The sequence below is a fragment of the Bacillus rossius genome (genome assembly GCF_032445375.1).
Source record: "Bacillus rossius redtenbacheri isolate Brsri chromosome 4 unlocalized genomic scaffold, Brsri_v3 Brsri_v3_scf4_2, whole genome shotgun sequence".
NCBI lineage: Eukaryota > Metazoa > Arthropoda > Insecta > Phasmatodea > Bacillidae > Bacillus > Bacillus rossius.
The window spans coordinates 16,736,715-16,762,295 of record NW_026962011.1 but is presented as its reverse complement, the minus strand read 5'-3'; the positions used below and the strand labels follow the sequence as shown (position 1 = coordinate 16,762,295).

General features: G+C 37.6%; 1 protein-coding gene across 1 annotated transcript in view; it reads left to right on the top strand.

Annotated features, from left to right (window-relative positions):
- The window catches only part of LOC134541992 (lachesin-like), a 559,697-nt gene that overhangs the window by 138,806 nt on the left and 395,310 nt on the right, over positions 1 to 25,581 (top strand). Inside the window, exon 3 of the mRNA XM_063385770.1 lies at positions 13,959 to 14,052. Coding sequence (XP_063241840.1) covers positions 13,989 to 14,052 — 64 coding nt within the window. The 5' untranslated portion in view covers positions 13,959 to 13,988. The remainder of the gene's footprint in view (positions 1 to 13,958; positions 14,053 to 25,581) is intronic.

The following is a 25,581-nucleotide window of genomic DNA, read 5'->3' as shown; positions in this document are numbered from 1 at the left end:
AATGTTGTTAAAGTGAAATTTTTTCTACTCTTGCATAAAATGTCCCGATGCCTATTGCATCGACAACTGCTTTTTGCTCCTATTCTCCTGAAAATGAGACAACTGATCCTGCCAATGATGTCTCAAAACATTCCATAAATACAGATAGCAGCATGTGTCCCTTCGAAGAAATATCGCCTGTTCCTGTTCTTAGTATGCCTAAGCCAACTGGTAGTAAGAAGCAAAGAGCAGTGGTGCTGAATTCACCAGCAAGACTATGGGACATGCGGAAATCACAACTTCAAAAGGAAATCAAGATAAAAAACAAGATGAAACAACAAACCAAAGAAAAAGCGACCAAGCGTGCTCCCCAACGAAAAAGAAAGAGGAAATTGAGCTCGTCGACTTCGTGTAGAGACGAAACTTACCAAGATAGTATGAGTGACAGTGAACTAGATTATATCAATGGTAGTGATTATTTTTATTCAGTATGTAATGGGTACTTCTAAGCTAAAAAAAAAGGTCCTAAGTGCGACTGGATCCAATGTGTTGCATGTGGAAAATGGTTGCATGAAGATTTTAGTTCAGACAATTTACAGTGTGATAAGTGTTAGGTATGCCATGATGTTCTTTAACGGAGTTTTGTAACCAAAGCGTTATTTTGTGTAATTCTGTATGTTATATTTACTCTACAAACTAATATAACAACTTTTTTTAATGCACTCATCATATTTTACTAAACACTATTTAGTTGAAATATGGTGGCATTTTCCCCCATATCAAGTGGCATCTTACCCGCACTATTGGGGAACATGCCATTCATACGGGCTTTAACATTTCGTTAACTTTTATTTCCATTTATTTTTTTATGAAACTTTTCGTTCATTTCTGATGTACACAAATGTCCAACGAAAATGGTATCATATTGCTACATTTTTTGTCAAGTGTAATTCGAAATTTGTGAAGGGAAAACCCCTTAAATGTTGCATCTTCCCCCGGGTTACCTTATATTATATATTTGTATAATTTGATTTATCTAATATGTAGCATACCTTACCATTTATATGTTTTGACATGTATCTAATCCCAGAAGTGAGGTCGAACGATATGAAAATAAATAAATAAAATTAAAACAGTCTAAAATAAATATATATTTTTATTAGATTAAAGTTATAATAGAAAGTGAATAAGACGAAAACAATTCTTATAAAAGCACTAAACATAAAATATGGATGATTTTAAACACTTAAAATATTTGTATTTCACGCGAGAAGAAGTCATTGCAACACTAGAAGAAGTATCATTTTTGATACCTGTATTATACATGATTTGAATTTTTGAAACAAATGCTCTAATATTTTCGTCTGAATAAATAAACCCGCAAAAATCCTCTAATAATTCCGCACATGGTAGCTCGCGCTATGTCGAACCGAGATCAGGGGTTTTCATCCGCTAATTTGGTCGGTTCATATTCCCAGTGATCTTCGGTCAGCTCTCAAAACGCAATGGTGCAACAGAAAATTTGGTCGAACCAGGATCAAACCATCTTATCGCAAGGCAGAGCTTTGTACCATTTGCAGTTATACACAGCTCTGCCTTGCAGTTTCACATGTGATATCGTGTGGCAACTGAGTTTCCAAGGATTTTCCTTGTAACATTTTTTAAATTTTTTTAATGTTATGAAACGAGATCACACCTGAACTTTAATTGGTGCAACATTACCAATGTCCTCTGGAACTCGAGTCCAGCGTCTTATCACAACGCCACCTCGCTACATCTGGAACAATAACAGATTTTAAGATATTCCAGAAAAAGGTTTTGTGCGGCGGAGAAAAATCGCGTGACAGTCAGCAGTTAGCTAACTTAAATGTTGCGAATAGGCAGAGCCATACACTTATGTCCAACATGGCTCTTAATTTATGACCATTGATCGCTCTATAATTTGTTAGTACAGACAAATTAAGCATTTGTTTCTGAATACGGTTGACTTAAAACGCATTTTTTTTACAGAAGTAGCTTAGAGACGAATACATCTCATTCTCTTTTTGCAATAATTGTTGACCTGACTTAAAGACTCGTTCGTCATCTTAGGACTTTAGAGGCGGAAACATCTAAACAAACAATTCATCTCTATCGGGAAATAAATCAACCACGACAGAAAATAAACCAAGTACTATCCTATTTCAGGACAATATGCAGATCTGAAATCAGAGCTTCTGAGCTAGGATAAAAAAACTAGGTTCTTCTGAATGTAGGTAAGAAGTGTATTTCGAGCGTATGTTGCTAACATTTGAAATCGCAGTATGTGTCTAAGGTTTATTCTCAAGTTAAGGTAAAAACTGTGTGAAAAATTGTAATCTCCGTATTTCGTTCTAGAAAATTTTAAGAATTTTTGTATATTTGTGCATATTCAGTGCATATGCATGTTCAGTGCAATTTTCACTCGCAGGCAAAATGGTATTCATACCATGTCTACATCTTTCAAAAAAATTCTTATTTTAAGATTTTCTTAGACAACATCCAGTAATGGCGAAATATTGTTTTTGCAAAATGTTTCTTAACTGAAAATTATAGCTGAAAATTTTTTTATGTTAAAAATTTTCCCTTTTTAAAAAAGAGATAAAATGCACGAACTGAGTCCATCTATTTTTTTTATAAATGTCAAAAATTCTACTGCTTCAAAATAATTCCTCCTGGCTACCATCCCATTACTCGACCTCGAAGTTTTGCCAATATTTCACAGCGCGCCGCGTCGTAGCCCCTGGCTACCTTGCGCAGGGAGTGGAAAAAGCTCTCCCGAAATGAGAACCTCTGCGGTCTCTGTGTTGGTTTCGGAGCCTCAGCGAACACAGTCCAAGTTATTTAATGGTCACTTTTTCTGTGCACAGCTTCCGCATTGAAACAGACCGAATATTTTCTTTTCTCCAGAAATTACATACGTTAGTTACAAGAAAAAAATATCAAGATTTTTGAGCTCATCGGTTAATGTTTTCATAATATATTTTAACTTATAATGCTGTCATAAATACTAACAAATTATTTGAGTCCTTAAAATAAAGGGAATTCACATTCTGCATATTTAAAGTAGAGTTGGTTCAGAAAATAGTACACCCCATTATTGCATTTCAAAATTGTATGTAGCTTTCCTACAAGAATATATATTAAAATGTAACTAAAAATTTAACATGTTCTTTAAATAATTCATGCGATGGGGAATTTTGATTAATTACTTTTTTTCTGACATAGGTACGCCATTGCAGTTTTGGACTGTTCGTCATGGATAACGGGAACAGATGCCAGTTCCAGAATAGTCGCAAATGTTTTATCATTGGAAACCTACTGTATTCATCCGTGTTGTCATTGTGTTGTCCATAATAGGCCTACCTGTTTATCTTCATCTTGTGTTCTTATATTTACTGCGTTATTCCGTTTTGTTGACTGCCTGCATTTACTGTTATTGTTGAAACTCTCTCTTCGTTGTTAGCCCACTGTGTACGTAAGTGCTATTAATTTTTTTACGACTAAATTCCTTCCACGAAATTCTTGTGCTGTCTGATATTTAAGTGGAATGTGTTCGTCTGTGTTGCTGTTTGTGTGTTGTACATAATACCTGTTTAGGTTCATCATTGAGTGTATCTGTTTGAAGATAATTTAGGCATTCATGAAATTTTTTTTCATTACAGACACTGCAAAACTGCAATTTCGTATGTCAATGAAATTGTATTAACACTGATAATATGACACTTAAAATAGTTTTAGTTACTTTTACAATAAAATCGTAAGTAAAAAGTTCAATTTTTTTAAATGTTATATGATAGCCCCAATGATAAGTGCTATTTCTCTTCCTTAGTTTAATTAAAAATTAAGTGAATCCTTTTTTCTTAATTTATGCCCAGATACAGAAACTATCCATCCACTTCTTGTGCACATAATTCTCTCGTAATACAACCTTATTATTTTATACAAAATGTAATTGAAATAAAATGTTTTAATATTATCGTAGTTTTTCCACCAAGAATCAATGAGAATGGAACATTTTAAAACTGAACTAAACCATTTCAGTTTCCAAATGCAAATAAAATAAAATTGTGCATTTTGTACGAAACTTGACCGTTCATAACCACGTCAATGGTGATATAACTTGTGATTTCAAGCACTGTTACCTCATTCAAGCAGATCCCCTGTTCAAGGCAGTCGTAGTATGAGAAAGCTTACGTAAAGGTTCCAGGCTGTACTTTCCAGTCCTTACGTCATGATTGAAGTTTTCTTGGATATGTGGCGAACTTGAACAGCTAGGAAATTATTTTGATTCGCGTTACGTCTGACGTTTCGTCAGGCTTTTGTGACACAAGAATCACACGTGAACGGCCTGAGAGCTGCCAAAACTTCCACGTAACACGTCATACCAGTGCCGTGGATAACAGAATAACTTGTTTTTGTACTATTAGAAAATATTCCTTTCGAGACCAGTTGCCAAGAAATAGATTTAAATACTACAAGAAAAATATTGTAAATCAGTGCAACGTATTGCTATTGTTATTTATGCATATCTGAAATACTCATTTGTTAATTATAACCAATATTTATTGTTACGCGTAATAAATAAGGACATACTTTTAAATTTTGATTTGTGTTTTAAAAAAGCATAAGTTGAGTAAACCATGAAAAAGAATTTTGAATATTGAAAAATTAGTTTAACTTTATTTGGTTTTATCACGCTTATTATTATGCGCAGTTAATACTGGAAAGCTATTCAAGTACAAGCTTACAATTAACTTTGATTAATGCAATGTCTGGGACAACACAAAGAATAAATACTTGGACAAGAATCAGAACCCAGTATTACTGCGAACGTTTTCTTTTGTGGCTATACAGTTGATTTCATGTAAATATACAAATGTAAAAACATCTGCAATTTTAAGTCATTATTATTTCTGTTTCGTGTACAAATCAAAATGTTTACAGTGAGGGACCTCCCATCGCTCCATACCAGCTTCGGGAACTAAGGCTGCGTTCACTATTGAACGAAATAACTTTCACCGTGACAGTAGGGCGTGCACCCAAGATCTGGCCGCCATGTTATTGAATCTACTGATTCACTACAGTACACAGGACGATCGTGTGCATAGGAGGTGAATGAATATATTTTATGTACGTTACCGTCGCATTTCTCAACAGCCAATGAGAGAACAGTGGGGTTATATTTTGGCGGGACTTAAGAACTGTTTATATTGAGCATTCATATTGTGTGCAAGATATATTGGTGCTATTAAGCTACAATTCTAAAGTAATTTCTGCTTAAAAAAAGTCACTAGCGATACATAATATAAATTTTAAAAAATATATATTATGGTAAGAATTGAAAACGTTAAATAAGATGGCTTTATTTTTCGTGTATAACTGCTTGCATTAAACATTATGTCACACAGGTTACGAATAGTTTTGGTTAAAAATAAATTGCAGGAAGTAATTTCTTTTTAGAATTCCTTAACACACTTATGAAAATAACGTGTCTCCTAGTCATAAGTAATTACGTAATTTCCCTCCACTTTTCAAAACAAAGTTCTGTGCAACTCTCGCAAGGAAACGCTAGTGTCCATGGTTTCCCTGTTTCTCCAAGCTAAGCAGGCGGAGTGTCCGGTATTGAGTTCTATAGTATATGTCAACGGCCATGGCTTACAGTTGAACTAAATATTGGTCCCATTATGAAACAAGCGGGAAGAATGGTGTTGCAAATATTCGCTGGCTAGTGATATTATATAGGTTGTTGTTATAGCATTTTGTCGCCATTGGAATTTTACCGTCAATAAATGTGTTTGTGGCAATTATTCGTGGCTACATAGTTTGGGCGATTTTCCATCATCACCAAAAATGGTGTCGCCAATATGACGCTTCTACAATACTACGATGGCCTGGCTTGGAAGATTTTGATAATTTTTAATTTTTTTTAGGTTTAAAATTTAAAACTTCAACTTTTTGGAAGTTTCCCGTCTTTTAGGGGCGAGATCTACCTAGTATCAAAATTTTAAGTTTCGAGCTCATCTGTAAGTGGGTTAGAATTTGAGTAGATAGGTGAGTGAATGAGTCGGTGAGTCACACATCGAGCTGTTTGTACTGTTATTTTTGAAAGATTTGTGCAATGGGAGTGCATGACTTGATGTAGGCTTTTGGACATACGACATTGCTATGCTCATGTATGTCTGTAGAAGGAAACTACAAAAAACACAAATTAAGCAATAAATTGCTGTGGTCAGGGTATAAACACCACACAATACTTCACAACAGGAATATGGTCAAAAACAAAGAAAAACAAAGAAAAATGGACTAACATAACGAAAAAAAAACCACAAATGATGACAGCACAAAAATACCGAACCCAAAAAAAATTCAGCACAACAGTTGAAACGAGACAAAAACACAACAAAACGAAAAGACGTAAAAAACACAACAGTTTTCTAAAACAGAAATAAGCGACGTTTCGGGAACTGCTATCTGCTTCCGTCCTCAGGCAGAGACGCACATGGTGCGAAAGCACAGGTGCGACTGAGTAGGGGCTGGAAAAATGAGGGTAATTATCAGAGAATGGACGACATCTAGCTCAGCCAATGGCAGGCAAGCTGACTCCCCATTGGCTGTGCACCATGGAGTTAAAGCGGATTGGTTATGGTAGGTTGAGTATTGGCTATTGTTTTGTGCTACAGGGATGTTCCTCTCTTAATCAAAGGGATCCACATATTTTTTAATTCAATGCTCTGCTGGCTGAAAATATATTTATTGCTAATATGAAGGCTGATTCTTTGATTTTCCTTTTTATTTTATCGGATTCCTGTATAAGTGGTGTGGAGTCTTCCCAGAGGATTTTGTGGCTGTTTTCCCATGTATGTTCAGCAAGTCTGGATTTTAGGGTTTCTATCTTCTTGCAGTTGTTTTTGTGTTCTTTGATTCGGGTGGATAGAGCTCTGCCAGTTTCACCTACGTAAATGTAGCCACATTCACAGGGGATCTGATACACACAGTTGTGGGTTTGTGATTTTTATGTGGCTGGTTTCACCTTGGTAACAATACTTTTAATAGTAGATTTAGAACGGAATGCTGTTTTAAGTCCATATTTGTTTCCCAGGCGTCTTATTTTTTCTGAAAGCCTTTGACCATACGGAATGTACTGTGTGTCCACAAAAGAACGCCCTAGTTATATATTTTAATAACATCAACAGTAAGCCTTGTAGAGTGTTGGATCAAGGTCACAACTAAAGAATAACTCAAAACAGTTTTTTGATAATCGAGTATTGCTTGGTGGTTTTCTCGCTTGCAGCGCCACCTACGCATAATGACGATTCCTGAGCGTAGAGCGATTTGTGTTGTGCAGTTTGCTAAGAGTGAATCTGTAATTTCGGTTCAACATGCGTTTCGTTTAAAGTTTAATTATGATCCCCGTTGTGGCAAAAACATCCGCCGATGGTGTAGGCGGTTGGAGACGACTGAACTCTTTTTCGCTGGTCTCCACGTTCAGCTAACGTAACGCCATGCGGTTTGTTTTCCTTTGTGAGTTTATAAAAGATCAAGTCTACGTTCCGCATCTACCATGATTTTCCAGAGTTGAGACAGAATTTAAGAGTCTATTGCTTACATTACTCCGAACTTGTTCATCAAAGTGTTGGAAGAATTAGACTTAAGGTTGTATGTGTGCTGTATAACTAAAGTTGCACATATTGAACATTTGCAAGAAAAACTAGGCTAATTTACCATCAACGTGATGTATGATTTGTTGTTAACAGTCCTAATTAAACTGTTAAAATATACTACTGAAACTAGAACATTCTTTTATGGACACCTATATACTTAGACTCGCTTGCGCTCGTTGGAGTCTTGGCTCTCACAATCTAACCCCCCCCCCCCACCCCAATCCCTCCCCTTCATAGGGTCTGTAACTGAATATTAAACGGTAAAATTAATTTTGTGTGTGTTTTACATTTTTATTTAATCAATTAAAAAAATTTATTTACGAGTTTAAAGGACACATGGAGTCGTTATATTTGACAGCAATATACGCTCTTCGAGCTGCCTAAACAGTGTTAAATTTGACATTAGTAGATGGAAAAAATCAAAAGATTAAAAAAACACCTAATCTATTTTTATAACAAAATTTTTACTCATAACTGATTATGTTACGATAAATCGCAATGGGGATGGAATTAAAGTTATGGCCTTATGCGTGAAAAAAATCTCAGAAAATAAAAATTATACATACTCAATATGAAAGAAAACATTCATTTTTCATGGACTTTTAATAATAAATGTAAGTTTATAAATAAATATTTCTCATTTTTTACTTTTTTACTTTTTATGCCCTTCGTAAATGTTCTGATGAATTATTAAATTTTAGATATTAAAATAATTAAGTAAAAATAATTAATATTTTGTTTTCAAAATTCACACAAAAGAAATAAGTCTCTTTGACACGTTTTAATAAAAGGTTTACAATACAGTAATCGAAAAAAAATTTGACTAAGACAAAATAACAGTCATGCCTACTAGATTATTTAATTCCACTTGTCATTACTAAATGCCAGAAGAAATTGAAGAAAAAAATTAACTGACAATAGAATTTAAAAGACTACAAACTCAAAGTAATTTAGGTCTTTAAAATTTTAAACAAGAACAAATGCTTTATTTGAATACCAGAGCTGCATAAATCCGCGGTTCGTTCCTTTTTGTAAAACTTCAAGGGCCATTGTTCTTTCCGAGGCAATGTTAACAGTTAATTAGAGCGCGGGTCCTGAATGGGTATGCAGTGTAATCGTGTGCCTGCTGTTTAATTGCCCTTGGCTAATCGAAAACGAGGGGCAAAGTACAAGCGAAAGAAATTCGCGGAGGCGCTTTTGTGTCCTCAGTTTAGAAAAGGAGTAGGTAGGGAGAAGGGGTAACTGTTACCACGGCGTCGACGACGACTGGGGACGTTTTCGACGCCGAACGAGAACTGCGCGTTCGACTTGAAAAGAGAACGAGCTATTGATGCGGAGGGAGTAGGAGGAGGTATAAAACGGATACGTGGCGGGTGCAAATCGACTGCTCGCGAGACATTTGTCACAGTCTACAGCAACTGGGTACAAACTGAACACCTTGGAGCTAACCCTGGGCTCTTCTCTCCTTTTATTTAAATGTAAATGCCGGAGCACTTAAAAGGGGAATGTAAGGGGCGGGGGAGGGAGAAATTACTCAAACAAGTCACGTGGCGAGGGTTTTCCGAGCGCGCTTGCGGCGTCTTCGTCGTCGACTAACCGTTATCATCGAGCCATCCTGCCTCACCTCTTCATTCCACGGGCTCCATTAACGACTCTCGAGCGAGCGAGGGGGAAGGTGAGGGTGTTATTTTTTTTTCTCCCCTCTACCTCTTCAGTGTGTTTGTGGGGGAGAGGGGGGTGATGGGGCGTGTAATGTATGCTACTATGATTCAGTAATGAACCAGGGGGGGCTTTCAAGGAGAGAACTTCTCAGGGAAGAGATGGTCGATTTATAGCCTAGCCACGAGTGGCTGAAGAGAGAAGGGGATGTTCGAGAGCTTGTCTGAGGAAGGAGGGTAGAGGGTATGAAGAGGCTGTGTGAGCTTACAGCTTATCCGTCGCGGTTAATGAGAGGTCGGCGACCTGCCGAACACGCCAAACACTCCTCAAACCCTCCCTGTCCGCTCTCTTCACTCCGCTTTCTTATAGCGCAAGCCACAGATTTAACCCACTTTCTGCCTCTACCTCACACAAACCACCCTGAGGACGATGTGTGTTCCCATTTCACTGAACGTATTTTGTCCTGCGAGTAATGGCTTACAGTGCAGTTTGTTTTGTGGCCGGGCGAAACACGGAAGCACTATGGTATTTCAGAAATTTCGTCCAAGTGCAATACAAGAAAAGGTTTTACAATTTTTATTATATATTTTATAAACATTTCATTGATAAAAAATAGTTTTGTAGTAACAGTTTATAAATATTACTCAATTGCGTATTCATAGCAGAAAATTTGACTAACAGCTTATTTATATATAGTTTTAAACAAAAACCCGTCACCACGGTCATTCTATGAAAGCGCAGAGGTTGGATGGCTGCTGACTTCCCGATACGACAACGAGTATCATATTACAGATTTCTCGTATTTCATAAAATCGTAATCTTAACTAAAGAATTGGAAAACTCGTTTTTTTAAAGTTGTTTTCCAGACGTAGTAGTCATTTCGGAACTAACATTTTAAAGTGCTTCCCTAGGCTGGTATAATTCTTTGAAGTTGGACTGAACAACATTTTTGTTATAAATAATAATAGAAAGTATTTAATATGGAACATTGTTTTTAATTGTATGCTGTTCTACAACCACTGCAGATTTTTACCCTGTAGCAAAAATCATTTTATTAAAGTAATCGAGACTTGTAACACGTCACAAAAAAATTAGGAATATAAGAGTATTTCCCCTAATTATTTAATTTTAATAATTTTGCTACGAAATAAAGATTCGGGGTGGTGGTAAAACATCATTCAACCAAACATAATTCAGACGTTTAGTGTTCCATCTTAAATACTGCTATCTTTATTTACAATGAAGATGTAAAGCAGCACTAACTTAAAATACGTAACCTGTCTTGGGAAGCACTTCAGACCGTAAGTTGTGTAAATGTTTTCAACTTATTTCGTCATGATGAACCTGCAGCTGAAGTTTGTCGGTAGAAATCAGACTAAATCTGTATAACGGTAGCATACATTGGCAAACGCTTATGTACTTCTGAAAAAAAAATATTATTTTAAAGTTTGTTTAATTAGTGTACAAGTAGAGATGAACTGCGTGCTTTTCTGATATGTTTTACTTGTAAATGATTTCTGTTTGCTTTAAAACAAACAAATCTACATTACAGAGCGATTAAGGCAGAAAAATGTTCCATTGGAGTAGAAAGTGAATAAAAAGTCGAATATATTATAATTAAAATGATTAAAATGATCTAAAAATTACAAATTAATTATGTATTTATAATATTTTTTTTAAATTATGTTTAAGTATCTTATGTGCTGGTATATTGTTTTTAAGACAAATATTTCAATATTTTATGTAGAATTTGACAACTTAAAACATGGAATCAATTATCAATACTAATTTATTGATAGGGATAGGTATTTATCGTGTAAATAATCTGACCTCTGATTTGAAAACAAGTTATGCTATCGCTAGCTGTTTTCTCACTGTTATGGTCTAACGTCTGCAAGAGAAATCATTGCTCTTTACGACCGGTCCATTCAGGATGCGTTTGCTTCTCCACAGAATTGTTGAGATTCGTGTGTCAAAAGTGGGTTTGTACTTTAAAGTGACTGAACCAATCGTTACGCACTACAGTGCCTCAGATTTTGACACCGTTAGTCTTAAATCATTTCGTCATGTACAGCTCCCGTTATACACTGTTATAAAATGCAGTGAATTTACGGTATTTTTAACGAAGATTTCATCGTTAACTCAAATAACTGAGTCTTTGTTAACACGACGTTGTATCCAACTTCCTTGTTCAGGACTCCACTGTTAACAAGGTAAACAGAGAAGTGCAATGGAGAAGGGTGTTACTGTTGACTTCCAACAAAATTTTTAAAGTTTTGTTGGTACACCATTGTGGATTCGTGTGCCGATGAAAGTGAAATGATTACCCGTTAATTTACGAAGATAAACTTACATTCACGAAGATCCCTGGATAATGTATAAAAAGCGTACTTCGTAGATAATTTTTAACAATGATAACGCTATCTCTTTTAATCAAGGTATTGCACGACGCCGCAGTTTAATTGAGCTCTATCGTTGTTTGTAAAGAACGCCAGCGAAAAAAAACACCTGTACGGGCGGTATCGCAAAAATGTTCCGCGAAAAAAATATATACATATGTATATTCCCCCGTGAATTGAGGGGAGTATATTGGAAACGGCCGAGCTTATTCGCATTTCCATGCCAGCCGCGGAGTTCCCATGGCAGCCGAGGTGAACTATACTGACGACGTACACCCTTCGCACGATCCCGCATTCCCAGCGCAGCGTAGCGGAAAATTCACAAACCTTTGAGTCACCGCCTAGCCAGGCGTGTATTTGTGTTTGTGAGGCGGGATTATTGGTGCGAGGCTCGCTGGTACTTCTTGAGTGGTGTCGCTTTGATAAGCGCAAGGCTGTGAACCAGCGTGCAGACTTACCATCGTGCACGGGGCAACTTTGAGATATCTGAGCCGCACCCATCACGTTGTATGGCGGATAAATGAAGATAAAGGAGTAATTTAAGTCCCTTGAGTGCTTTCAAGAATCTGCTCCTGGTGATTCATACCTAAAAACTGTTTTGAAAACACTCGTTGCAGCCAATTACAACCTTTAAAAAAAATACAGTTTTAAAAGAAATACGGAAAAATAACTACACGTAGGCCCTTAGCGAATTCTCAAATGCTTCGTAAACAGATTCCATTATAATATCATAGGGCGTTTTAAAATAGCGTAAATTTTTATGAAGCTCAACAAACCACATGTGTGCCCAGGCATAGCCAGGGCCCTTAACTATTATTGTTATATTTGCCTGTTTCGTGGCAGTTATAATTATTGATGACTTAGCAAAAAATATTTAAACCGATGCATTTTGAGGGCAATGTGAACCATGTTAATGTAATAAGGGCCCCAGGCATTCGCGGTCATCTTCAGGGGTTGGTTAGCTTCTTGGTTCTCGTCGTTTCGAAAAAAAAAAGTTCCCAACTCTTCGGTCTACGTTGCAATCGCCATCTTTAGGGTAGCAGTCGCCTACTACTGGGAGACTGCTACTCTGAAGGTGGCGATTGCCATTGTCCGAAAAGTCGTAAACCTTTCACCTTCGTCGGGGCAGAACTCACAAGCCAAGCAAAATTAAATTTTTGTAAAATAAAAATTGTTTTACTTGATACTAAATTAGTTCAAGACGCCCGAAACAGAAACATTCACACCCTCAAAAATAGTGGTAGATATATCATTATATTTTCATAAGACGATATTTTAAAATATAAAGCAACGAATGAAAAAATACTGGTTATAAATACCTATATATTTTTAAATAAAATTACTAATTAAAAACACAATAGTAGAAAAAGCTTTTTCCTTGATTGATATTTGGCAGATTTTCAATTTCTCAACAATGTTAACATCATATTAAATAATTGCATGTAAAATTAAATGATAGTTGTGTTGTATATTGCTATAGAAATGCATTAATTAAATATAACTCTGAATAATACAATTGTATGCCTCATTACGTAAACAATTCATCATGCAGAGATAGGTTTCTCTGAAATAACCGGAAGCGCTCGGAGAAAATAAGAAGAATTCTCGTCAGGAATAACCAGAAGCACACGGAAAAAAATGCACTTTGAGAAACCAAATAATATTCACAGAAATAATCATTAACACACGGAGAAAACAAACAAAATGTTGGCAGGAATAATCAGGAGAAAACTGAGAAAACTAAAGCACATTTTCCTAAATCAAGATCAGTGAATCATAAAAAATATACGAATAAAAATAATAATAAATTCCAAATATTCTGGCTTGTGATAGAACTTTAACCTTGCTCAACGAAGGAGAAGTTCACAAACTGGCAGAAACAGTTTTTGTAATTTATTTATTTTATTTATATTTTGTATATTTTATTACTTTATTTAATTCAAAATGGCGGAATATTCTATAAAACAAAATAGCGGATCCAAAATGACCGCTTGAGTCAAGGTAAAAGGTCAAGGTCATCCAAGATGGCAGCAGTGACGCCACAATCTAAGATGGCGGTCGGCACCACAGCCAGAAGCCAGCTGCCGGAAATACCAAATATATTCTACTGTTGCCTTAATTATTATAGACAGTGACCGATTGATTAATATTGTCATCCTGAACCATCTCTAGCAACCTAATTTGTCAAGGATACGTTAGGCCTTGTTTTAAAGGGGAAAAAAACTGTTTTTGTTCGCAGAGTCAACAACTGGCATGTGACAGCTGCGAAATGTTCCACGTTCTGGCGGCGGCCGGCGCTCTGCTTTGGCTCGCTCTACCGGGCAACAACGTGGGTGAGTACGATTTCGTGGTGACTGCACAACCGTGAAGATAATGCCAGCGGTTGCAAACATGCATGTTGTGATTGGCACGACTGTCCTTTCCTTGAATCTCCAAACCAACATTCGTGTTGTTTTTAACATCACGAAATTTTTGGCGATTGAAACAAAAATGCCTTCTACACCACCATTGTACCTTTAATCTAAATCCATACTTTTATAATGAACTAAATTTAACAAAAATAATTAACATACCTGACACGTCTTCATCAAGTACTTATTTATGACCGTATTTAACGTAGTATCGTAATGCATTCTGAAAGAAGTCTGCCTTGCGTGGATATCTCAAATATAATTTCGTAAATAGTACACAATTTTAAAGCCTACCTCAATAAATTACATTACTAATAAAGTACCAAGCATGCTTTCACTGCAAATGAAAATAAAAAAAACTATAAAAATTTGCTTGGTGGCTGAAAACTGCAGTTCATATACCTATATAGACGCTTGCAAACAAAATATTTCAAGTGTAACTGAAAAAAGATTTTTTGTTTGAAAAAAAAATCTTTATACTTTTAAACACATATACCTACATACCATTACGCTGGTAATAATAATTTTTTACGTATTTGGGTGTTTAGAAAGTTGGTCTTAAACAATGCTGTATCAACTTGCTATAAAGGTTTGGTTACCCTAATCGTCGTGTGATCTTTAATCAATTTGAATTCTTTCGCGGACAAACACGTATTTATTTATAAATGTGGAACGTAGCGGACTTTTCCACCAGATGGTTTCTCACTGTATTCCCTTTCCCTGTCGCTACTCTTTCTTATACATTTCAGTCTTAATCTGTTTATAATGATTTTTATCAAATGAAGAGGTTATATTGATCTTCAGCCTCTTATTTTGAAAACTCCACCACTATAAGTATATACATTATAACATTTAACGTTGTTTATAAGGTGTGCTTCCTTTTTGTCGAATGTGCTTTCGATTGTTTCCTTTTTTTTTTATTGTGTTTCCAAATGTGCTTCCTTTTCATTGTTTGTAGATCGCTAAGTCTGTACTCAGGACGTGATTGGTTCGGAGAATTCCGGTCTAAACGCCTGACCATGGACATACCCTGTTTAAAAATTTTTTAGAGTATCACCTCTTGGTTCGGAGATGCTAAGTCTATACGCCTAACATTGTACAATACCTGGTTGGAAGGTATTACAAGTTATCAAAAAATTAGACTTTCATGTAGGCTTAGCGACAACGTATTTATTTCGTCGCACAGGTATCTTGTTTAGAGTCGTTTTTCATGGAGAGAATGATTAATAAATTTCACAAAATGTAGCGGAAAACAGAATTTAAAATTAATATTTTTTCCGAATTTCGAGTTTTTTAATTTTTTATGAATAAAACGGATAATTTTCCTTAAAAACGGGATTTTTTTTAGAAATAGGGAAGTTTGTTAGTTTTCAAAATGTTTGAGATTTTTTGGTTGAAATTTTTTCCAATAACCGGGAAATTTTGGTTGATTAAGGTGAATTTTGAGCAAATTTTGACAAATTTTGAGTCATTTTGGGCAAATTTAGGCCAATTATAAGGTCAAGGTCAAACAATATGGCCACCATGACGTCACAATCCAGTATGGCGTCGACAATCCTCAATCCTCAAGCCTGGAGCCTGAGCTGAGACCGGCTATCCTATAGATACTACTCACTTGGATGTGAAGATAACGGTCTAGCTGCTCGCTTAATTAAAGCGCAAAGTTTCCCTCACAATACACCCGCTTTCTTCCCTTTTAATCTGATCCAACGCTTGGATGTAGATTCGGCGGTTAGGTGAATGTACAGACGGGCCACTTCTCTTCCAGCCGCTCACCCCTCTCTTCAAAGATTGTAGCCGGATTGTTCGGAGCGCAGCTCACAAACACATCTTATCTCCCGCAAACGGCGGAGACGAAAGAGGAATGTAGTTGGTTGATGGGGAGGGAGCGAGGGAGGGAAGGCGTGCTTGTATCTGCGCGTGTCGCACAGACGCCGCCGCCTGTTTTCTTCCTCTTCCCTCTCGTGTGGTCCTTAACTCCACAGCCTCCTCTCCTCCATTCCACCTTCTACCGCACCCAAGAATAGCAGCGTCCTCTCTGGACCCTCTCCTCCACCCAATTTTCGTCCGAAAGCGGCCCGCTTTGGCGTCTTTCCCCCAGGCGTGGGCATTGATCACGGGCGGGGAGGTTTTTTTTTCCGCCTCGCTGCCGCGTGTTTCGCCGGTGCGCCGCTTGGCAGCGCCACCGTCGCGTTCCTCCCCTTTCCTTCCTTCCCTCTCCCACTTACAACACCCCCTCCCCCCCCTCTTACTCACTCTCACTCTGCGCTGGTGCTCAGCCGTGCGCATAATAAATTAACCGCCAGCTTTGTCGCGTTTAACGCGATTTATCTGCGGACTGGCGACGGCTTCCCTTTTCCCGGCAATCTGTGCATCTCTCTCTCCCCCCCCCCCCTCCTCCGTTACCCTAACTTATCAAACGACGCACCGGACCAGCATCTCAGCTGCGCCTCCTGCCGAGAGTATTACTCAAACTGCCGCCTCCTGTAGCCTCGTTGCTCGCGGGTGAACAGGGCTGTTTGCCGCGCCGGTTCCGTTCCAGATAAGCTAATAAACTACATAACACTTTTATGCTTAAAAAAAAATATATGTATATACTTCTGTACTTTACTTAACCAGCCCAAGTCGTAACTGGTCTAACTTACAGGAGAGCAAAAAGAAACCGCTCTTTCAACGATGTTCTATTTCCCATCAACTTCCACATGAATGTGACCAAAAATAAAGAACGTATGATTAATTTCTTAAAAATGTTTTTTTTTTTTACAACAGCTACAACATTGTAAGAGGTCTTACTTTTTTCTAGCTCAACTATAGCTTTGGTCTAAGGCTCTAATGATCCCCGATATAGGCTTCGTATTTTTTTTATGAAAAACGTAATTATTTATTGAAAAAAACTTTAAAAAGTTAAAAATCAATAATTTAACATTTCCAAATTTACAATTAGGCAAGTTGGGGCGTTGATGTGCAGATAAATCTTCGTTTGACTTACCACTAACATTTTTGACGAAAATGGCGTACGTAATGAATATTTACCTATGAACACTTAAAAGATAGCCTTTTTTTAAAAAAATTCAGGCCAAATAGCAATAACTTATTATAAAGAAATAAAATATGTTTGCAGAGTGTATTACTTAATAACTTTAAAACTAATGGAGATATTTGGTGAAATAGCGTTTAGTTATTATATTAATGTTCATTCTCATAACCCGAGGGCATAATTTAATTTTCTCGTCATTACTTTTAATTATGGTATTTTCCTGTAAATAAGTTCCATTTAATCTCTTTAATTTGTTGTTGGGTCAAAAATGTTATAGCTCGAATTTACTAAATCTTATTTAAGACCTGTAAAACACTTTCAAGTTTTCATAATTATGAACACTTGCGTGACATTTTACCGATATTTTGAAGTATTTAAAAATAGATATGTTGAAATTTTTTTAAATGAAATATAAAATGCCATATTGGTATAGGAAGAAGAAATTAAAGCTAAAATTTCTTAATTATTAACATTTACACAACATTAACTAACCAAGTCACAACTGTAACATTGGGGTAATGGAATACATTTATTCCATAAATAAGTTATTAAAAAAGAAACACTATGGGTATTTCAGAACTTTATATTCATAGCTTAAATAACTCTACAAGCTTCAACAATAATTTTAATCAAATGTTTGCAGTGAAGTTATTTGTAAGGTAAGCAGTAAGAGAGACAGTGATGGAGAATGTAATAATAAGATAATTTGTAGAAATTAATTAGTTTCTGTGAGAAAAATTAAACTCAAGGAATTTAAGGAAAAAGCTAAGGAAAAAATAATACAAATATTATTTTTAACAATATTTAATTACATACCAAAGTTCGAAAGAAAAACAATATTTCTAAGAATATCTGTAAAAATGCAGTACACGGCTAGATAATGCAACAGTTTAAAATGCATTATTTAGATGCCAAAATTTACGATTACCCTAGAAAATTTAATGTCAAAAGTATGGTTAAATGTAAATGTTTCTGCATACCTACATATTAATAATAATTTTATAAAAGTAAATTATTTTCGGGGTGGCACATAAAAGTTAAGTTTTTTGGGCTAGTTTTGTCCATAAATCTTGCAGGCTAAAAAAAATATATAAATAAAGGCTTGAGCATAGCAGATTTGGTAAATAAATTATTTAAAGAATCCGAATGAATGATCGAATGAGGTGTAGTGGCCAGAATCGTGAATGGGGGATCTCATTTGCGCAGGACGATCGACGTTAATATTATTGCCTAGTGTCTCACAAGGTACCTACCCTGGAAGTAGATTCAAGTGGGATTAAATCTCATCTCTCACGGAGCATTTCCCGTGCCAGAGATGTAGGCTCACAGGCGAGATTTCACTTCTTTTAATTTTGCACAAAAAACTGGGCTCTTGCTTATTAGCCAGATTATTTAAAAAATCTTATGCAAATCAGATATTATAGTAAATACTAGCTGCAGTACCCGGCTTTGCCCGGGCTGAACACCGGGTGATATATTATCCGCGAGTTACAGCAAAATGGATAGCGATATGTCCAGTGTGGTGGACATTAAGAAATGACACATAATTACTGTTTGTGTATCTGTGACCTATGGTTTTCTGTTTACCCATGGCGATCGGTTGAAAGGTTAAGAAGTTGATGCGCTACAGCGCCATCTAGCGGCGAGATACAAAAAAAATTGTTAGCATAAAAACCTTCTCCATGATAAAAACACTTCGATGTGTCAACTTTCATGGCGATCGGTCAAAAGGTGTAAGAGATTATCGACGACATACATGCCAACATCCAATTTATATATATTCTTATATTTCGAAATTTTGGCGCTTTCACTTTTGCGGAAAGTGGATGTTCAGGACCTCGAATGGTTTAAAACACTCCAACTCGAAAGAATAGATATTTGAAATTCCTGAAACTGACGAAATTTTGGGGCTTTGTTCCCAGAGGGGGGCGGGGGGTTCGAGGACCCTGAATGGCTCGAAAACACTTAAAATCGAAAATTATAGATTTTTAAAATTTTTTAAACTTTCCAAATTTTGGGGCTTTAACCACCTGGGGGGGGGGTGATGTTAAGGACCCTGAATGGCCGGAAACACTCCAAATCGAAAGAAATATAAACGAATATAAGAATGTAGGTATTTACTGTACACCTATCTACCATAATAACAATATTGACAAATAGAAAGCTTATTACCTACCTATAAATAATTATCTAAATAAATTAAAAAAATAACTCAATGTTTAAGAATTTACGTACATACATAATATTAAACTTCAAACTATACACACCAAAAAAAAAACTAAGGATGTTAGTAGTATAGGAATGACGGAGCTGGGACAGGCGTCAGGCTGTGGAGCCTGTGGAGCCGACCGCCATCTTGGATTGTGACGTCACGGCGGCCATCTTGGATGACCTTGTCCTTGACCTTTGACCTTGACCTTGACCCCGACGGCTATTTTGGATCCGCCATTTTGGATCCGCCATTTTGGATGACGTCATTTTGTTTTCTCGAACTTTCCACCATTTTGTTTTTCGCCATTTTGAATTATGACGTCACCGCTGCAGTTTCCGTTACGCCCGCCATCTTTAACTTTTTTATTTATTATCCGATTTTAATGAAAAAAAATTTAAAATTTTTCAAAAAATTCAACTAATAAAATTTTAATATATTTTTTTTAAAAATTGTACTTTTTAGACACGGAGTTCGGAGTCCTCGGTTCGAACCCGACGAGGTCAAAAAAAATTAAAAATGGCGACAGGCTCCTTCCTCAATGGCGGCAGCAGGCAGACTGACTTACCCCCACCACTTTTTTTCATAGCACATATATCTTTCCCCCCCCCCCTCCATCCAAACCACCCCCCCCCCCCCCCAATTTTTTTTTCATTATTTATTTTATCGTAAAAAAACCCACCAACCACCACTACTACTGCTGCTGTTCTCCCACCCCTCCCTCCATCTCTCTCCGACCCCTACCCTCCTCCACCCCTAATTGTTTTAAACGCTATAAATACCACATGCAGTGCCCAGGGTACCCTTCAGTTTGACGCAGCTCACCGACCAGTACCGACCCTAGGAGGAGAGTGACACGAGTTTGTACCTTACGAGTCGAAAAAAAAAATCATGTGCAAGTCTCCGGAAATCCTGGAAGCCACGGATCGGTTCGGGGAGACACCAGTTTTACAAATTAATCCTCAAGATGCAATCAACGAGATCGTGGTAGGATACGACGGCTTCGAAATGGACAGTGTTCGACATAGCGTGGCAGCAATCAACGCCGAGGTAAATACATTGTTCCCGGACCCGTCAGATGTACTTGTTTGCAACTTTATATCCGCAACAATAATTTAATTATGCGAGGAAAGAAGAGCGCTGTACTAGCATACAAAAAATTATACATCTCTGCTACAGCGGAAGGTGGACCGCCGGAACCGACTACGATCGACCATCGAGTGCTGCAGACGACAGGTACGTCGCTGGTCGCGAGACGAGCCATGGGGTCGATCCCCCGATCGTGACGACTCACCAGTAGAGTCTGCCCGTCAAGTGTTTGGAGAGGCGGCCTCTCACCAGTTCGTGAACCATGGACCATCACGTGTGGCGACATTGCCCCACACCACCATTGCTGGTGCTGCACGAGAGCCTGCTTCATCTCGTGACGGATCTCCATCTTTGTCATCTCCCACACCGTCGAGACCATTAACGCCACTATCGTCAATTACATCACGCCGAATGTCAAGTTCTGCAATGTCTACATCGTAGTCATCGCTACCTCATCATCATCCCGTGTCGAAGTGTACGGATAGCCATCGCTCCATACCAGAGTCCACAGAAGAACAGTGATCTGCGTGACGACAAGTATAGCGTGAAATATTTACAGTGTTCAAGTTTTATCACTCCTGTTGCGTCAGTTATTGTTCCGTAGCTATATCAAAACTATTATTTGAATCAAGTGTGAACTAACTAACCATAATCATTAGTGACTCAAATTACGTGTTATATTTTTTATCGTCCATAAAAATTTATATGTGGTGTGTAAGACTATAAAGAAAATATACAATCAGAACTATATGTAATGAACTACACTTCAACATTGTAATGCGTCCTCTGTAATCGTCTGGTACCGGACGGGGAATTGTTGGAAATAAAATAAATCCAATTTATGTGTGTATGTTATATTAATCCGCAATCACTATACTAAATTAAAGTTTAAAAAAATTTATTAAATATTCTTGTTTCACTTTAAATACTATTAGTTATAAAAAAAGTAGCAGGGAAAAAATTTACAATTTAAAAGTTATTTACATTTATAAAAAAGATGATACTTGAAAGAACACTAATGTGTTACATTTATAAAAAAAAGTTGATAATTAAAATAATAATGCGTTACATGTATAAAAAGTGATATTTAAAATAAAAATTGTCTACATTTATAAAAAAATTCAATATTTCAAGTTTAATGAAAAATCTTTCAGATTAGACACTGAATAATTTTCCAAAAAGCCAGCACAGAGGTACCAGCACGAGGTGGGAGTGTGGCAGGGGAGGTGGGGAAAAAAAAAATTTGCAAGCGCTCACATCCGCCGCCAGCAATATGCAACATCAGGACGCCAAGCCCCGCCTCCGCCAGGGCCGCATGGAGGGGGAAATCTACCTTCATTCCTCCGCTGGACGCGGCAGAGAGCGCCGCGCAGAAAACAACGCTCCGAGAATGCTCGCAATTTACATTTTAAAAAAAAACTCAAATTACATTTCCACGTAAATTTAATCTACACACAAATTGTAGTTACAAAAAAAATATTATCAAACTATTACACATAAATTTTATTTACACAAAACAAATTTTTTTAATGTTTCAATATATCTTTTTCATCAATCCACGAGTCAAACTCTGGTCCATGATGCAACCAGCGTATCAAGGCCCTACCTCTTTTGCGTTTTAACACTTTCTCAACGAGAAAAGTATCTGGAAATTTAGTTTCCATAATCTCTTCTCCATAAAACGCCCCTGTTATACGTTAACCCTTCAGATCCTCGAGAAAATAAGTACGTGGATACGTATTTTTTATTCTACATACACGAAAAAGTTCACCAGTCCAATTCCCTTTGTAAGGTCTGTGAAAAATTCCGCGATTCTTCGAAATTCGCACAATGTCGCCGATATTCGCTTTTTTCTTTCGAGAATCTAGTATATTCGTTTTGGAGCAGCAGTCGATTATTCTTGACATCTTTCGGCTTTAATTTCGTTGTGGAATGCACTGTAGAATTGTATTCCCGCACAAGTTTAGGAAGTAAATTCAGCCACTTGTAATTTCCGTTCGCTGTAAAATTCCTATACAGTTTATTTTTAATCGTACGAATCACACGTTCTGCCATTGACGCTTTGACACCGCTAAACGTAGAGTAGTGATTGATGTCAAACTTTTTCATCAATGACTTGAATGATGCATTGAAGAATTCTTTCCCGTCGTCCGTGTCAAGTAACGAAGGTCTTCGTTTCTGTTTCAAAATATCCGCCATAGCACTCGTAACTTCCACAGCAGTTTTCTGTTTTAAGGGTATAGCCCACAGGTACTTTGAATAAGTGTCTATAACTATGAGAACGTACCTGTAGCCCTTGTTCACACGTGAATATTCGCACATTTCGAGCAGATCAGACTGCCAATTATTGTCCAATCCTTTAATCTTGATTTTTCGTCGAGGATAATTACGTCTCGCAGGCGCGTGTAGTTCGCGCGCAATACCAGATCGACTCATCGTATGTATCCAGCTTCCCGTAATTCTTCTATAATGGAAACGATTTCGTTGGTGTGTGCGTTATTTCCCACACTCTGAGATGCCTGGATCAGTCTAAGGCGAGCAACTAATTCATTAGGGTCGTCCCAAAACTGGAAAGCAATTTTGCTATTCGTGTCGAGTTTATAAAGTCCGGACCCTTCCACATCTAAAAAAAGACTAGCTATCAAAGGATATTTTTTGCATAAACAGCGTTGGAAGCTTCTAGCAATCTTCTATATTTTCGCAAATCCATCTCAGAATACCGTCGCGGTTTTTTACGAAACAAAAGTTCACATAATCCGCGAGTAAGTTTTATGACCTCTTTTCCACATTCAATATTATCGTCGGACACGAAATGAACTTCCTTCGAACCAAGGACCCACTTAGTACCTCGTTTATGCACTCCATACGTCGCGTCGTTGTTTCGTGGCACAGATGAGGTTAGGTATTCGCTGGCGAGAGGACCGACTTCGAAACTTTTTTTGTTTCGAGGTTTCTTCCTAAGAATTCGACCGAAATGTACGTCGTCTTCACTAGTAAAAACGATGGAATTATCTGTTAATTGTGGACTCCGCTTTCGTTTGCCCGTGGACGTAGTTTGCGGCTCTTCTTTTATTTCAATTTTAGTTGGTTTCTCGTTTTCGACGACCCCTCGCCTGGATATGAAACTATCCAGACGGGCACTCAAGGGTTTCAATTTTTCCTCTCTTCGAACCTCGTCGCTTAATCTGTGCTGCTTGGCAAGCAGGTATTTCGCGCGAATGGCTTCGATGACATCATGCAGTTGCTTAACCAAATCGGTTTTAACATCCATAATTTTGTTTTTATTTCGAAACACCTTTAGACACCAGGCGCGAATTAAGTTTGGACAGAAGCGACTTTAGCTCATCGCGCCTTTGTGCATTTGAAACTTCGATCATGTCTCGAATTCGTGAATCAGAGGCTTCTACGCGCTGGTCTATGGCTACAAGGTACACTATTATTTCGTCTTTTGCACGTTTTATTTCTTGACCAAGTAGCGAAATGTATTTACAACTCGCGCAGGCTAGGAAGGGCTTTGAGACGCGCAGGTTGTGATACCGCCCCCCTCGGCAGTCAAAGCGGCGCCTGTGCTCTAATTGGCTGTGCCTGCGAAGGCCATCGATAGCGCACGGCTGTCTAGTAGACTACTACCGTGCGTGAATATATCAGTCTTCCTCTTTCCGTGGTTGTGTTGTGTACGTATTTAACAGAGTAGGCTACCGCGAGAATTGTCGGATTTTGTGTGCACGTTCTCTTGAGGTATATACGTAACAATGCCTCCAATACATTCGAAGCTGAAACACAAGGTTCTGCATAGTCAAACGCGAGAAGTTATTGCGAATGTGATTGAGTTCATGAACAATGAAAAAGCGGCTCAAGAGCCTATCATCCCTTTTGCCGAAGCACGAAGACGTGTTGCTGTGGCTACAGGCGTGTCTACAAATGTAGTTACCCAGATTACCAAAGAGATGCAGCGTATTGCAGTCGGCGAGGGCACACGTTTCGAAACATCAAACAAGCATAGGACGCGTACGAAGCATGTTACGGGACTTGACGACTTTGATAAGTGTGTTGTGCGACGAAGTATTCACAATTTTTATATAAATCAGAAAATCGCCCCTACTATCCCAAGACTACTACAAGAACTACGAAAGAGTATTGGTTTTAAGGGAGGAGCAACAAGCTTACGAAAAATCGTACGAGAATTGGGATTTAGATGGAAGAAAACGAGAACAAATCGTTCTGTACTTACAGAGAGACAAGAAATAAGATACAAACGGATTGCGTATCTAAGAGAGATAAAGGAAGCTAGGCAGCAAGGCAGGCCTATAGTGTACATGGACGAGACGTATTTACTGAGCTCGCACTGTACAGAAAAATCATGGAGTGACGAAAGCAATGCAGGCCTGTTGAAACCCGTATCTAAAGGCGAGCGAGTGATAATTGTTCACGCAGGTGGCGAAATGGGTTTTATCAAGGATGCGTTGTTAATGTGGCGTTCAAAGCAAGCTACGGGTGACTATCACAATGAAATGAACGCCACTAATTACGAGAAGTGGGTATTAGAGAAGCTTATACCTAATCTTCCAGAAAACAGTGTTCTGGTAATAGACAACGCACCGTATCACAATAAACTCCGTGAAAAGTGTCCTAACTCCAACTCCAAGAAAGAGGACATGAAGACATGGCTACGTGAAAAAGGTATTTCATTCCGGCCCGACATGTTGAAACCAGAGTTGTACGAAATAATAAAAAAACACAAAGAACTACATAAGAGTTACGTTATTGACGAGCTTATGTCACAGCACTCTCACCGAGTTTTACGTCTTCCTCCATACCAGCCTGATTTAAATCCCATCTCATCTGGGCGGACGTTAAACAGTGGGTTGCGCAACGAAATGTTGATTTTAACATTAAAAGTGTTATCGCTTTGTGCAATCAACGGTTCTCCGAGATAGATCAGGACAAATGGAAGTCAGTATGTGCACACGTACAAACAATTGAAAACGGATATATAACACAGGAAGGGGCAATTGATATCGCTGTGGAAGAAGTGATAATTAACTTAGGCGAAGAAACTGACACTTCAAGTGAAGCTGATAGCTACAGTGATGACAGAAATCACTCTGAAAGGGAC